The 17,465-nt window shown below is 38.0% G+C and overlaps 1 protein-coding gene across 1 annotated transcript; it reads left to right on the top strand.

Annotated features, from left to right (window-relative positions):
• Positions 1 to 6,622: 6,622 nt before the first annotated feature.
• LOC131822564 (olfactory receptor 4C6-like) lies at positions 6,623 to 7,549 on the top strand. The gene has a single exon (XM_059158854.1). It carries the CDS (start codon positions 6,623 to 6,625, stop codon positions 7,547 to 7,549), a length of 927 nt encoding a protein of 308 aa, XP_059014837.1.
• The last annotated feature ends 9,916 nt before the right edge of the window (positions 7,550 to 17,465 follow it).

The raw sequence follows: 17,465 nt of genomic DNA, 5'->3' as shown, positions 1-17,465 counted from the left end.
AATTTCTGTGGCTTCTACAACACTTTGGTTAACTTGACTCTTACAAGATTTTTCCACAAGGTGGCAATCAAGCCAAGAAGTAGGCTAAATCCTGGATCCAAGTTTCACCTAGTCCTAGAGAATTCTGTACTTTGTCCACCCAGATCCCTATTTACCTTGGTTCTTGGTTTTCCTTTTGCTTTGCTAAGGAAAGGGTAAAAGTTAAAAGTTTAGCAGAAGGAAAAAAATACAAAAAGCAAGGAGGACATGGGGAGTTAGAGAGAAGGGGGTCTATTTCTTTCTCCTGTCTATTCTACTTTTTCTCTCTGACTACTAAGGTCGTATGCCCTAGGTCCTCTTTTCCTTTGCTAATACACACTGCTGCAGTAAATGCATACAATCCCATAGCTTTATATGTTACCTAACTGCCTAACTGTGCAACCTGACACAGAATTTTGCTAGTTCAAAGTTTTATGTACTAAAATATAGCTTTATTTGGTGTGTAAATTCCTATAGATGAATTTAAATTTTGTTTGTTTGATTTTTACTTTAATTTTTGTTAATTATATTTCAATTCCACCTTCAGTCATTGAAAAATAATTGACTCACAGGATACCTGAGTGACCCATTTGGATTAGAATCCAACTCTTGATTACAGGTCAGGTCGTGATCTTGGGGTCATAAGATTAAGCCCCACATACTCCCCACTGGTGTTGGAGCCTGTTTAAGATTCTCTGTCTCTCCTTCACCCAGCATTCCCCTAATCCCCACTCATTCTCACTCTATCACACATTTTCTTTCTCTCTCTTTCTAACACAAACATGTGCATGAAAAAAAAAAAAAAAAAGAAAGAAAGAAAGATTGATTGATTTGACTATTGGGGAAATTATGACAGAGTTGCCACCATACTTCATTACCTGTAACTTTTAGCAATAAAGATCCTCCAATGGGGCTCCTGGGTGGCTCAGTGGGTTAAAGCCTCTGCCTTTGGCTCAAGTCATGATCCCAGGGTCCTGGGATTGAGCCCCGCACCAGTCTCTCTGCTGAGCAGAAAGCATGCTTTCTCCTCTCTCTGCCTGCTTCTCTGCCTACTTGTGATCTCTGCCAAATAAATAAATAAAATCTTAAAAAAAAAAAAAAGATCCTCCAAGAAAATGCAAAATACATACCTGACAGAGAAACATGTAAAGATTCTCTGAATATGATACTTTGTGTTAAAGCTTCACAAAACTTTTCTGTTTGTAAACAGTTGTCTATCTCTCAACCTCCTACCTTCTTTGAATCTGCTGAAAATCTGTTAACTCTAGAGTTTGACCTTCCCAATGCTGGGCAACTGCACTTCTAAGAATCCCTTTGCTACTTTGATTTTTGAACTACTACACTTGCTTCCATAAAGTCTAATTCCCGAGGAATATTACACACAATATTTATCTACTAAAAATGTCAAGGTTTCTAAAAATTAGAAGTAGTGGAAATTCAGTAAGAATAAAAGACTGCTGGTTTCCTTCTGTTTCCGTCTGTTATTTACTTCATGTCCTGCCTGGGAGGCTGGAATACACAAAAGGATAAGTTGAGGCTCAGCACTGGAAAAGTATTAAAAAAATAGAATTTCACCCAGGACATAGTAGTGAATAAAGGAATAAAGGAATGAGAGGCTGTCTGAAGGACACCAAGAGCTCAATGAGGGAGGTGCTAAAATGATTATGAATGAGACGCAAAAATTAAAAATTGGCAACAGCAAATAAGAAACTAATAGAAAACTCTAGGAAATGTTGTAAGTCAGTTTGACTACATCAGGGTAGAGAATCTTGTCAACTTAGGAATTCTTTTAAAGAACCAAGTGTTGCTTTCCATTTCTGTGTTGGAGCTACTCAGGGATACCAATGGCCACTGAATAATTTCTTGAGACTTAAAACATGATTTGCTGAAGGGAGGAAAAATGCCTGTTAAGAAGCATGTGGCTCAGGGCACCTGGGTGCCTCAGTGGGTTAAGCTTCTGCCTTCAGCTCAGGTCATGACCTTGGGGTCCTGTGACTGAGCCCCGCATTGGGCTCTCCGCTCAGCAGAGAGCCTACTTCCCCTTTCCCCTCCTGCCTGCCTCTCTGACTACTTGTGATCTCTCTCTCCCTGTGTCAAATAAATAAATAAAATCTTTTTTAAAAAATTAAGAAGGAGCATGTGGCTCTGTTGGATGATTACACACGTGACCACTCTGTAACTGTGGTACAGGTCACTGTACAGAAACAAAAGATTAAATGGTTAACACTGATCTAGTTCTCTGCTGTGAAGCTGCTCTGGGTCTCACCCATGTGAGGTTCTTGCCCCTTGGGAACACCCTGTTATTAAAGCAGATGGATGCAAATTCACTGAGTCAGGGAATAGCTCCTCCATCAGTGGAGTTCCAGCCTCAGGGGATGAACTTTGGCTCTCTGGGCTTCCATAGCATAAGACCACCACCAAAAAGAACATTAATTTCATAATGTATCTTTTAAGAAGGTGAATGAGAGTCTTTTCTACTTCGATCTAGGAATACAATCAACTAGGGTTCAAAAAGACAACTGAATGATTTGATAAACACTCTACTTGGATAACTTGTAGCAATCACCCTTAATTACAGGGAATGTAAATCCCTTGGTAAACCAGAAAGGTTATTTCCTCCTCAGGATCATAAATGCTTAAATCTTGTGTTTTAAATCTCTCTTTGAAAGCAATACAAATCTTAGTTCTCTGAATTTGGCCAAGATGTAATAATTGGATGACTCTTACTTCATTTATACCCCAGACAACTTGCCTCCACAGTCAGAAAAACCAAGTTAGAAAAATTGCACCTGGTTCTTGGACTCTCTGAAGGTACATCATATGATCAAATCTTCAGTTCGGTAAGATCTTGTGTTAAATAGCTTTATAATCTTTATTTTTATGACTTTCCATTGTTGGCCAACTGTAAAAACTTGGCTCTACAACTCACCTCAATTATTTCATTTAAATATATAATATGTAGATTTTACTTATTTATAGAATTGTAGCTTAGAACTTAATTTCAAAATATAACATTAAATGAATCAATTATATTGAATAAGTATGTACATATTTATTACTCTTAAAGTATGTGAGTAATTCATGCTCAAGAGCTGTTTGCTTTATATGTAAGCAACACTCTGTCTAAGTAAGGAAGCCTGATTTTGAACTTGATTTCTAACTTGAGTAAGATTAGATTTTTTCACTTGATCTATTTTTGTGTCTTTTTTTGCAAATTTTTAAAAACTAAATGAGGGGCGCCTGGGTGGCTCAGTGGGTTAAAGCCTCTGCCCTTGGCTCAGGTCTTGATCCCAGGGTCCTGGGATCGAGCCCCATAAGGGGATGTCTGCTCAGCAGGGAGCCTGCATTCTCCATCCTCTGCCTGCTTCTCTGCCTACTTGTGATCTCCGTCTGTCAAATAAATAAATAAAATCTTAAAAACAAAAAAAACTAAATTAATGAGTGTGTCCTTGGAATTGCAAATCAGTAGAAATCAAGAAAATGCTCACAAGCAGCAAGAAAAGGGGTAGACAATATACCTGCAAAGAATTACTAGGAGATTGTCCCATGACCTTTCTTCCAATTTCAGTTCTCACTTTCCTTCCTTTTCACTCTCTCTTTTTAATCTCCCTTTCTCCATCCTTCTGCCCTCTTTCTGTCTGTCCCCTCTCTCATTCTGTGAGTATGCATCTGTGTTTCTCTATTCCTAACTGCTACTGCAGAAATTGAGGCTTACAGAGACTGTGATAATGAAGTCAGGAAGTGGACTGGCTGTGACTTAGCAGTAGGTTTGTAGTGTCTGGATCCAGCAACATCCCATGCAAAGAGAAAGGCAGCTGAGGAAAGCAGTGCTAGGAGTCTGGCAGGAACTGGATGGAATGACAGTGTAATACATAAAGTGAGGGGAACAGAGAAATTAAGTTGAATAGAGTGCTCCTCATCAAGTTGAATGTTAGGTTGAAAAATTCAATGTACTATATCAATAGGGAGTCACTCCAGCTCCAAGCCATAAGACAGATGGAGCATTAGATGCTGCTTAGAGCAGTAGCTTTCTCAATTTTGTTTAACATGCAATGAAGTACATCTCTAAGAAATCCCTACTCAGAGGCATAAACTATCAATGCAATTGACAGATGAATGATTGTGAATCAATGCAACTGAGAGATGAATGGTAAGACTGAGTCCTTCTGCTGTTACTTAGCTAGCAAGCCATCCTTTTACTATACCTGAGGACACTGAGGCTGGGAGTTGCCAGTTACATGCCCAGGAGCAGACCACATTAGAGACACAGTTTGGATAAAGGATACTTCTCTTTTCCTGACTCTGGATTCAGTGCTCTTTGTAATTCATAGGGTTTCTTACATGCAAAATCTCAGTTCAAGCATCAGGAGGGAAGTGATATAGTTAAGCAGTCGGAAGAAATGGCACTTCAACCATCTCCTGTGGAAGACATGCATTTTGTGTGTAGGGTGGGGTAGGAGTGAGGTTGCTAGATTTTAAGAGTAACTTCTTAGCTTTCACAGAATGGTAGTGTCCACATGTCACTTGAAGCTATGCTTTATAATATTCCTAAAATACAACAGCCAGCCTCTGCCTAAAAGTTCCCAGTGGTAGCACAAGTCATGTTTTCTTGGGAGGCTTCCTCCTGGGTTACAATAAGAACTCTCTTATTGTGAAACATCACATCGTCTATTCTCTTCTGTAGTGGACAAACAGAGTTGATAACTGTTTGAGCTGTGGGATCAAAAGGCCAGTCCCCATTGAGATATCACCTTACACCAGTTAGAATGGCCAAAATTAACAAAACAGGAAACAACATGTGTTGGAGAGGTTGTGGAGAAAGGGGAACCCTCTTACACTGTTGGTGGGAAGGCAAGTTGGTGCAGCCTCTTTGGAGAACAGTGTGGAGATTCCTCAAGAAATTAAAAATAGAACTTCCCTATGACCCTGCCATTGCACTACTGGGTATTTACCCCAAAGATACAGATGTCCTGAAAAGAATGGCCATCTGTACCCCAATATTTATAGAAGCAATGGCCACGGTCGCCAGACTGTGGAAAGAACCAAGATGCCCTTCAATGGACGAATGGATAAGGAAGATGTGGTCCATATACACTATGGAGTATTATGCCTCCATCAGAAAGGACGAATACCCAACTTTTGTAGCAACATGGAGGGATTGGAAGAGATTATGCTGAGTGAAATAAGTCAAGCAGAGAGAGTCAATTATCATATGGTTTCACTTATTTGTGGAGCATAACAAATATCATGGAGGACAAGGGGTGTTAGAGAGGAGAAGGGAGTTGGGGTAAATTGGAAGGGGAGATGAATCATGAGAGACTATGGACTCTGAAAAACAATCTAAGGGGTTTGAAGTAGCGGGGGGTGGAAGGTTGGGGTACCAGGTGGTGGGTATTATAGAGCACACGGATTGCATGGAGCACTGGGTGTGGTGAAAAAATAATGAATACTGTTTTTCTGAAAATAAATAAATTAAAAAAAAAAAAGGCCAGTCCACAGCACACCAGTTTTCTAATCTTATGCAAGAGTTTTAACTTCCCAAGATCTTGATTGCTCTTCTTTACAATGGAAGTCCCAATGGTACTTAATTTCATTCGGTTGCATGAGGCTTAAGTGAGGTAATATTATATCATATTTGCCACAATGCCCAGCAACAGAGTTAGTAAACCCAAAACTTAATTGCTTAATTGGTGTTTTTACTATATTCCAGAATCCTTTGCTCTAGTTAGGGAACAGGGGAAATCAAATGAATACCTTAAGATGATTCATGGTTGAGTCAGTATGTAGGACTTGGATCTTTGCTGGACCATTCCTGTTTGTAATTTTCATCAAGGAGCAATATATCACACAGGTTCATATAATCATGAGGTTTAGGTATATTTTGATCATTTAATAGTTACAGGTAAAGAAAAAAATATATAACAAAATTGTAATGTCTGGAAAAGAGCATAGGAAGCATAACCCACTTCAGATTGTTTGGAAGATAAAACAGGACAATATATATGTTATGTGATTAGTACAGTGATTGGTATATGATAAACTCACATAGTATTTACTAGAGAAACAATGCTGATATTTGAGGACACTGATTCAGGATTTTAAAAATATGGTTCATTTTCTGGCCTCCCCAATCATGAGCTGTGCAACCTTGATTGTTTCATAAACTCTATCAAGATCTGCTCTATCCTCCAGTAAAATGAGTCAATCATGGGTAGATACAGTACCTGGAGCAAAGCAGGTGTTCAAAATGTTGGCTAATAGTAGTAGTAGTAGTAGTAGTAGTAGCAGCAGCAGCAGCAGCAGTAGTAATAGTAGTAGTAGTAGTAAAGGGAAGAAAACTGTATTTCATATGGAAGAATCATTTAAAGAAAGAGAAGAAATGTCATGGGAGAAGTTAGCATTAATGAAGTATCTACCTGCTAAACACTTTTTGCAGCATATTATTAAGATTCAAATGCGTGTATGATGAATAAATGAATAAAAACAAATAACAACATCTATAAGATCCTGGAAATACATGAGGTCAAATCACCACTAATTATAAATCACATGTTGCTTTTATAGGATTTCTAGCTCTCAGCTGGAACTCATATCAACTAATAAAATGGGAAATCCAAGTAATGTGACTGAATTCATTCTTTTGGGTATTGCAGAGAACCCAGAGCTGCGGAAAGTGCTTTCTGTTGTGTTCCTAATCATGTATGTGTCCACAGTTTTGGGAAACCTACTCATTGTGGTAACTGTGATCACAAGTCAGAGTCTGAGATCACCAATGTATTTTTTCCTTATTTCCTTGTCCCTTTTGGACATTACTTACTCTTCTGTTATTGCCCCCAAGATGATTGTGGATTCCCTCTCCAAGACCACTACTATCTCCTTAGAAGGCTGCCTGACCCAGCTCTTTGCAGAGCATTTCTTTGGTGGTGTGGGGATCATCATTCTCATTGTTATGGCCTATGACCGCTATGTGGCCATCTGTAAGCCCTTGTACTACACAATTATTATGAGCCCTCGGGTATGCTGCCTGTTGCTGGGAGGGGCTTGGGTGGGAGGGTTTATCCATGCAGCAATACAGCTTCTCTTCATGTATCAAATACCCTTCTGTGGCCCCAATGTCATCGACCACTTTATATGTGATTTGTTTCCCTTGTTGAAACTTGCCTGCGTGGATACCCACACCCTGGGTCTCTTAGTCATCCTCAACAGTGGGGTGATGTGTGTGACCATCTTCCTTATCCTCATCACCTCCTACATGGTCATCCTCTGCTCCCTGAGGTCTTGCAGCTCTGAAGGACGGCGCAAAGCCCTCTCCACCTGTGGCTCCCATCTCACTGTAGTCATCTTGTTCTTTGTGCCATGCATTTTCCTGTATGTGCGACCTGTGGCCACTTACCCCATAGACAAAGCAATGGCTGTGTCTGATTCCATCATCACACCCATGTTGAATCCCTTGATCTATACTCTGAGGAACACTGAGGTGAAAAATGCCATGAGGAAACTGGGAAAAAGAAGGACTTTTGTAGGCAAGTGACTTCTTTATTTTCATTGTAAAATTGATCAAATGTATAATTACTTTTATATCTTTATCATTTGACTTTTGCCACTTGCCATCTCTCTAATATACCAGACATCTTGACAAAAAGACTTTTGTCTATTTATGATTGGCATCTATTAAGTTTCCATAAAGTTCTGTTGAATGATTATAGAAGGCAAGAAACTTGTCCCTAGAAATAGCCTAATTCAGATGGTTGGACGAAAAAAGTCAATAAATATTAAAAAACAAATAACCACGAAAAGATGCTAAATTTTGTTAAATGCTTTCTCTGCATCAATTGAAAGGATCATATCATTATTGTCCATTCTTTTATTAATGTGATGTATCACATTGATTGAGTCATGGATGTTGAGTCACCTTGCTGCACAAGAGTAAACCCTACTTTGTGCTGGTGAATAATCCTTTTAACATACCATTCAATCTTATTGGCTAGTATCCTGGTGAGAATTTTAGCATCCATTCTCTGAAGGCAAGGGAAATAAAGAGGAACATGATCTATTCTGACTTCATCAAGATAAAAGCTTCTCCACAGCAAAGGAATCAAGAAAACTAAAAAGCAACCTACAGGAAAAAATATGCAGTGGAAAAAAGACAGTCTCTTCAATAAATGGTGCTGGGAAAACTGGGCAGCTATATGTAGAAGAATGAAATTCGACCATTCTCTTACACTGTACACAAAAATAAACTCAAAATGGATAAAAGACCTCAATGTGAGACAGGAATCCATCAGAATCCTAGAGGAGAACATAAGCAGTAATCTCTTCGATATCAGCCACAGCAACTTCTTTCAAGATATGTCTCCAAAGGCAAAGGAAACAAAAGCAAAAATAAACTTTTGGGACTTCATCAAAATCAAAAGCTTCTGCACAGCAAAGGAAACAGTCAAGAAAACAAAGAGGCAACCCACGGAAGGGGAGAAAATATTTGCAAATGACAGTACAGACAAAAGGTTGATATCCAGGATCTATAATGAACTCCTCCAACTCAACACACACAAAACAGACTATCGTATCAAAAAATGGGCAGAAGATATGGACAGACACTTCTCCAATAAAGACATACAATTGGCTATCAGACACATGAAAAAATGTTCATCATCACTAGCCATCACGGAGATTCAAATTAAAACCACATTGAGATATCACCTTACACCAGTTAAAATGGCCAAAATTAGCAAGAAAGGAAATAACATGTGTTGGAGAGGTTGTGGAGAAAGGGGAACCCTCTTTCACTGTTGGTGGGAATGCAAGTTGGTGCAGCCTCTTTGGAGAACAGTGTGGAGATTCCTCAAGAAATTAAAAATAGAACTTCTCTATGACCCTGCCATTGCACTCCTGGGTATTTACCCCAAAGATACAGATGTTGTGAAAAGAAGGGCCTTCTGTACCCCAATGTTTATAGCAGCAATGGCCACGGTCGCCAAACTGTGGAAAGAGCTAAGATGCCCTTCAGTGGTTGAATGGATAAGGAAGATGTGGTCCATATACACTATGGAGTATTATGCCTTCATTAGAAAGGACAAATACCCAACTTTTGTAGCAACATGGATGGGACTGGAAGAGATTATGCTTAATGAAATAAGTCAAGCAGAGAGAGTCAATTATCATATGGTTTCACTTATTTGTGGAGCATAATAGAAAGCATGGAGGACAAGGGGAGTTAGAGAGAAGGGAGTTGGGGTAAATTGGAAAGGGAGGTGAATCATGAGAGACTATGGACTCTGAAAAACAGTCTGAGGGGTTTGAAGTGGCAGGGGGTTGGGAGGTTGGGGTACCAGGTGGTGGGTATTATAGAGGGCACGGATTGCATGGAGCACTGGGTGTGGTGAAAAAATAATGATACTGTTATGCTGAAAATAAATAAATTTTTTAAAAAGCAACCTACAGAATGGAAGAAGATATTTGAAAATGTTATTAGATAAAAGACTAGTAGCCAAATCTATAAGGAACTTCTCAAACTCAACACCCAAAAAACAAACAATTCAGTCAAGAGATGGGCAGAGATATGAACCGACATTTCTCCAAAGAAGACATACAAATGGCCAACAGACACATAAAAAATGCTCCATAGCACTTGGCATCAGGTAAATGCAAATCAAAAACACAATGAGATACCACCTCACACCACTCAGAATGGCTTAAAATAACAATTCAGGAAACAACGAATGTTGGTAAGGATGCAGAGATAGGGCAACCCTCTTACACTGCTGGTGGGATGGAAGCTGGTGCAGCCACTCTGGAAAACAGTATGGAGGTTCCTCAAGAAATTAAAAATACAGCTACCCTATGACCCAAATATGTGTTACTAGGTATTTTCACCAAAGGTACAAACTAGTGATCCAAAGCAGGACCTGCACCCCAATGTTTATAGCCACAATGTCCACAATAGCCAAACAATGAAAAGACCTGAGACATCAATCAACAGATGAATGGATAAGGAAGGTGTGGTATATATAAATAATGGAATATTACTAAGCCATCAAAACATAGAATCTTACCATTTACATCAACTTGGATGAAATTGGAGGGTATTAGGCTGAATGAAACAAGACAGTCAGAGAACAGCAATTATCATATGGTTTCATCCATAAGACAAATGTAAAAACCATCACAGAAGATCAGAGGGGACGGGAGGGAAAATGGAATGGGAAGAAATCAGAGAGGGAGACAAATCCTGAAAGACTCTTAACTATAGGAAAGAAACTGAGGATTGCTTGAGGGGAGGTGGGGGTAGGAATGGGATAACTGGGTGATGGCATTAAGGAGGGCATGTGATGTGATGAGCACTGGGAGTTACAGGCAACTGATGAGTTACTGAACTCTACATCTGAAACAAGTGATGTAATATATGTGGGCTAATTGAATTTAAATAAAAACTAAATAAACAAAAGGCAGAGAGCAATCATTAGAACAACATTGGTGTAAGTGGAGGGCTCTGATTATTTTATGGAGGGTACTTCATGTTGGATAGGCAGAAGAAGACTCCATTACCAGGTACCATTTCAGCTGATTTTGAATTCTGTTGAGATTTTGTGAGGAAAAGTGCTGAAACATAGTAATCAGTATATTTAATGATGATGAGCACCAATAAAAAACAAAATGTGATCAGAAGGAAACAGCCTTATGAGAATTAGTGGGGTCAATATTCTGGAAAGGGTCACTCTAAAGCAGGACTACTGTGGTATTTTCAAGGAACTGTGAAAGACCGGGAACATAATGGTCCAGGAAGAGAGTGGCAAGAAGCAAGATCAGAAATGCCCACAGGGTCAGCTTATGTAGTGCTGAGATAACCAACACTCCCTGAAACCACAAAGGGCATGAATGTTGTTAGTGTTTCTTAAAAATAACCAAGCCTCAAGGAGTCTTTATAAATGCTGACTGACACTAACTTTTGTGTTTAGGGGAGTTGGGGGAATAGGTGGAAAAGCATTTGCAGCTAGCTTCTATTTGTCCTTTAATTTTTTATTATAGAAGGAAATTTATAACAGCATTTGAAAATATTTGACAGTAAAATACTTCTTTTTAAATGCAATTCCTATCAAAGTACCATCCATCTTTTTCAAAGAAATGGAAAAAATAATTCTAAAATTTATATGGAACCAGAAAAGGCCTCGAATAGCCAAAGGGATATTGAAAAAGAAAGCCAACGTTGGTGGCATCACAATTCCGGACTTCAAGCTCTATTACAAAGCTGTCATCATCAAGACAGCATGGTACTGGCACAAAAACAGACCCATAGATCAATGGAACAGATTAGAGAGCCCAGAAATAGACCCTAAAATCTATGGTCAACTAATCTTCGACAAAACAGGAAAGAATGTCCAATGGAAAAAAGACAGCCTTTTCAATAAATGGTGCTGGGAAAATTGGACAGCCACATGCAGAAAAATGAAATTGGACCATTTCCTTACACCACACACAAAAATAGACTCAAAATGGATGAAGGACCTCAATGTACGAAAGGAATCCATCAAAATCCTTGAGGAGAACACGGGCAGCAACCTCTTCGACCTCTGCCGCAGCAACATCTTCCTAGGAACAACGCAAAAGGCAAGGGAAGCAAGGGAAAAAATGAACTACTGGGATTTCATCAAGATCAAAAGCTTTTGCACAGCAAAGGAAACAGTTAACAAAATCAAAAGACAACTGATAGAATGGGAGAAGATATTTGCAAACGACATATCAGATAAAGGACTAGTGTCCAGAATCTATAAAGAACTTAGCAAACTCAACACCCAAAGAACAAATAATCCAATCAAGAAATGGGCAGAAGACATGAACAGACATTTCTGCAAAGAAGACATCCAGATGGCGAACAGATACATGAAAAAGTGCTCCATATCACTCGGCATCAGGGAAATACAAATCAAAACCACAATGAGATATCACCTCACACCAGTCAGAATGGCTAAAATCAACAAGTCAGGAAATGACAGATGCTGGCGAGGATGCGGAGAAAGGGGAACCCTCCTACACTGTTGGTGGGAATGCAAGCTGGTGCAGCCACTCTGGAAAACAGCATGGAGGTTCCTCAAAATGTTGAAAATAGAACTGCCCTATGACCCAGCAATTGCACTATTGGGTATTTACCCTAAAGATACAAATGTAGTGATCCAAAGGGACACATGCGCCCGAATGTTTATAGCAGCAATGTCCACAATAGCCAAACTATGGAAAGAACCTAGATGTCCATCAACAGATGAATGGATCAAGAAGATGTGGTATATATACACAATGGAATACTATGCAGCCATCAAAAGAAATGAAATCTTGCCATTTGCAACAACATGGATGGAACTAGAGCGTATCATGCTTAGCGAAATAAGTCAAGCAGAGAAAGGCAACTATCATATGATCTCCCTGATATGAGGAAGTGGTGATGCAACATGGAGGCTTAAGTGGGTAGAAGAAGAATAAATGAAACAAGATGGGATTGGGAGGGAGACAAACCATAAGTGACTTTTAATCTCACAAAACAAACTGAGGGTTGCCGGGGGGAGGGGGTTTGGGAGAAGGGGGTGGGATTATGGACATTGGGGAGCGTATGTGATTTGGTGAGTGCTGTGAAGTGTGTAAACCTGGTGATTCACAGACCTGTACCCCTGGGGATAAAAATATATGTTTATAAAAAATAAAAAAATTTAAAAAAAAATACTTCTTTTTATATTTTAAGATTTTTTTCCATGTATCAATACAGAAGAAAAAATTAATAACAATGTGATGACTTGGGTTTTTTTGAAAACCCTTGGGATAATCTTTATTTTATCACATAATATAAACACTGGATTCCTGAACTGGGAAGACCTCAAAATGAGGTCCATGTCTTTATATCTGCGTAATATGTGAGGTTTTAGAACTTGATAAAAGCCCATCAAGGGAATAGTGTGATGCTAGCTGTAGCTTCATGTTTCTCACTCTATTATTGTGAAATTTTTGTGACTGTGCCATCCTAGAATATAAGGTCAACTGCCAGTTTGATCAAATCTTTTCATAGAGGATTACATTAGTTCTCAGGTAATAGCTCGCCTCTATTTCCCATTAAATACATTTTCTCAGATAAGGCTTAGAATTTTTTTTACATATTCCGCTTTCCAACACAAACCTTAGTTTGTTGATTCCTGTTCCAAGATTTTCTGATAAACAAATTACATTGTTAAATAGAAGAGCTATTTCTGAGATGCCAAAATGGGATTTGATAAAATTTCATCCAATTACAATTAAAACAGACTAAACTAAAAGTAAAATGAGGTTCTTTGCTTTGACCAGAGGTATATTCCAGAAACCTAAAGGAATGTCACACTCAATTCCAAGAGAGATCCATTAAATTCAGGAATAAGAGAGGCCACCTTTTATAGCTGCTATCATTATATATTTTACTAAGAGTTTTAAGGCCAAGTTCTCAAACTCATATGCTTATGGATTCAAGGAAATTTAAAAAATTGAATAGAGCCAAGACTACACAAAGACATTTAAGAAAAAAATTTAAGACATTTGTTCCCTGTAGAAAGGGAATAAATCTTGTCCATTTTAAGAGTCTGCAAAGACTAATCTCTGGTGTGTTGTTGCCTTATGAGGAGCATATATCCGAATCTGTCCCATATTCAGATTTTCAGGAGAAATCAGGCATTCATATTTTATGTAAGTCTTAATGACTTCAATATAATGATAACTGATTATGTTTATAAAACTTTGTGTTCAACGATTATTGGATTAAACAAATTTACAGATTTTCAGGTAAATTAGGTCCAACAGCCTGTCACTTTGGACATTCTGTGTCAACTAATGAGATAAGAGTAGAAGGAAATAAAACAACCAGAACCAAACATCAAACAACACAACTCATTACTGGCTGGTGTGTTCATCTAGTTCACCAAACCAAAACAACCAGCTGACAGATTATAGTGTTTATTAAAAGAGCTTAGTAAAAAATCAGCATAATCAAAAATCTGCATACTTCCAAATGTAAGAATAAAACAATTATAAAAAGAAATAAATCTCCCTCACAAAATAATAAGACTAAGAGACATAACAAAAATATGAACAATCTTCATGAAAAACACCAAACATTTTCACAAAAGATGTGCAACAACTGAATCAAATAAGTTATACAATTCACAATGAGAAGAACTCCCATTTTAAAGTTGTTAATTTTTCCTAAGTAATTAACACATAGAGTGAATTCCTAATCAAAATCTCTGGAGGACATAACCCGACCCCCCTCTCCCAAACCCCCTCCCCCCAGCAACCCTCAGTTTGTTTTGTCAGATTAAGAGTCACTTATGGTTTGTCTCCCTCCCAATCCCATCTTGTTTCATTCATTTTTCTCCTACCCCCTTAACCCCCCATGTTGCATCTCCACTTCCTCATATCAGGGAGATCATATGATAGTTGTCTTTCTCCGATTGACTTAATTCACTAAGCATGATACCCTCTAGTTCCATCCACATCGTCGCAAATGGCAGGATTTTATGTCTTTTGATGGCTGCATAGTATTCCATTTTGTATATATATCACATCTTTTTTATCCATTCATCTGTTGATAGACATTTAGGTTCTTTTCATAGTTTGGCAAAAAAAAAAAAAAAAAAATCTCTGGAGGAGACTTTTATGGAAACCTAAAATGATTCTAAACTCCACATTGTTAAGTATATAGTTGACAATTATCAAAGGTGTTTTTTTGTGTGTGGGGGGAAACAGGGGAGAAGAAAAAACAACAAATATATCATAAAGCTTTAGCAATGTTTTTAAATAGTGTATGCCCATAGAATAAACAAATATGCTAATAGAACACAGTATCAAGCAAAGATATTCAATTGTATATATTTGGTAATTTAACATATGATGAGTTTGAAAGTGTTAGTCACATGCAAATAAATTATATTAAGATAAATGACTATCAATTTGGAAAAAAAAAATAGAACCTATCTAATAAAATGAATTAAAAAATTCCAATAGGGGGCGCCTGGGTGGCTCAGTGGGTTGAGCCACTGCCTTCAGCTGGGGTCATGATCTCGGGGTCCTGGGATCGAGTCCCACGTTGAGCTCTCTGCTCAGCAGGGGGCCTGCTTCCCTCTCTCTCTCTGCCTGCCTCTCTGTCTACTTGTGATCTCTCTCTGTCAAAAAAAAAAAAAAAAAAAAAAAAAAATTCCAGTAGAATTGTATGTGTATGGGAGACATTAAAAACAAAGAGGAAAATGATGCAGAATAAGCTAAAAATACATTTTAAATCTGGTTAAACTAGGAATGGGAACATGGTAGATGAGATGTAAGGAAAAGTCATATTTAAAGTGAATTAAATACTCCCTTGTAATATTATACTATTTTTTAAGCAAGGAAATGCACTTGTTTCCATTTTCCATAACTAATAATTATTTTAAAAATAAAAACAAAACTGATTCATTTAAAGAAAATGTAGTGTCTTAAATTTCTGGACATAATGCAGTCACTGGAGTTCCCTATTGCTGTTAAGTAACTAAAAGCTGCACAAAAGATATAAAACATTGTTTTCAATATTGAATGAATGGCAATGTAGTACTTGGAGCCCTTAGAGAAAGGAAAGAAATCAGGTGAGTGTTAGGACAGCCACAGCTGCACAAGAAGACTCCACCTGAATGTAGAAATGAGGGGAACTAGATGTGGCTCCCCTCACCACTGAAATCATGAAAGGGTTTTATAAGAACTCTGTTGGATCTCTTATGGGGTTATTTTACCTATTTCTTTTTATTTTCCCGTGACTCTCAAAGATTGATTCTCAGACTTCTTTTCCTTTCTCCTTTTCCAGTGCTTGGAGTGATTCCTTTTCCCCTTTTGTCATTACTACCTCCTAGTGTCAACTTCCACCCAATTTACTTTGAAATAGTCCCCGTTCACAGATAAGGTTTACTTAGACAAACTTTGGTCCATAAAAATGTATCCTTTACGTAAGTGTAAACAAGCACTTCTCAAATATTCTCATTTATTCTCTGACAAACGTCCTCCTGGGGACTTAAATATGTATTTCACCACCACTTCTTACTTAAGAATTCTGGGAATCTTTGCTGGGACATGATAACATTGTGTCTTCCATTGGCACAAATTTTTCACATACTAATGAAGCTCATTGTATTCTTTTGTCATTAGCCTCTATCACCTAAACTAAAACTTCATGGTGCCAATTTGATGGGAACTATAAACCCAGGAACTGAAAGAGCATCATATGACAGTGCTTGATTATGAGATTACGATGTGGTCCTGGTAGTGGTAGGTAAGTATTACACATATCAAGTGGGTTATATTAAGAAATGAAAAGACATAGTTTCAAACATTCTCATATAAAACCAAAAGACCAAACCTGGAAAGCTCTAAAGTAGACTTTCCAATCCTGGGTTCTCCCAAGGAATCTGAATTGATTTTGTGAAACTATTAGGAACAACGACGACAACAACAACAAAAAGCTTTCTCCTGATATCTGAACAAATATGGCAGTCAAGGAAGCTAAGCTATACTAGGTCAATAATCTAGAGATACTCTGAAACTTTTTTTCTTTTCCTACAAATGTTGATATACCCAGAAATGATTCTTAAAATGTAAGAAAGGCAAAGCTTCTTTTCCCAACATACACAAAGTTGCCACTTCACTTTTACCTTTTCTTGGTCTTCCGTGTGCATGGTTCTCTAGTCTCCTTTGTACCCTTTATCCTCCCTTCTGCATATTCCTGCTGCCAAACACCCTCACTGCCTCTCCCTTCTCCATTGTGAAGAGCTAGGGGAAGGACTCCACCAAAAGGCAGCTGATGGCTGATACCACCCATCACTGCCAAGTATGAGACTCTCTTTCTCTCACGATTCACAGAATGTTTAAAGGTTCTCCAGTGACAGTCCAGGTTTTCACTGAGATTTCTAGCTATGATTGGAGTTTGAGGGTTTATCCATGAAGATTCTGTAGTGAAGCAGGTTCATGTACAAATTCCAGAGCAGAATTTTCTCAGAACACCTTCTCCAAGTCCCATGTTCTCAAGATGGCAATCTCCAATCTCTAAGTTCCAGACACATATGATTTAGCTTTTATGACCACATTCATAAAGACTAGAATAAAGTCTAGAAAAGGAATTGGTGTACACACACACACATACATGGTCATTCTGTCATGAGTTAGTAGATTCCCTTCTAAAGACAAATTTGTATAGTAAGATAAATTATCATGTGAACATGATCAGATATTAATAGCATTCAACTAAGGGCCATTATATGTTGTTCAAGATGGTTATGGATATAGGCAATCCTATTCTAATGCAATCCTCTCAGAATAAGGAATATATATTTCTAAATATTTATTTATATTAAAACAAATATACAAAATATTAGTGTAATTAAAATGTATTAATCTCCCCCCAAAGAGAGTATTTTATATTTCCT

This window comes from Mustela lutreola, chromosome 1 (assembly GCF_030435805.1).
Source record: "Mustela lutreola isolate mMusLut2 chromosome 1, mMusLut2.pri, whole genome shotgun sequence".
Classification (NCBI taxonomy): Eukaryota; Metazoa; Chordata; class Mammalia; order Carnivora; family Mustelidae; genus Mustela; species Mustela lutreola.
Note: the sequence above shows the minus strand (reverse complement) of the source record. Positions and strands in the feature narration are given on the sequence as shown.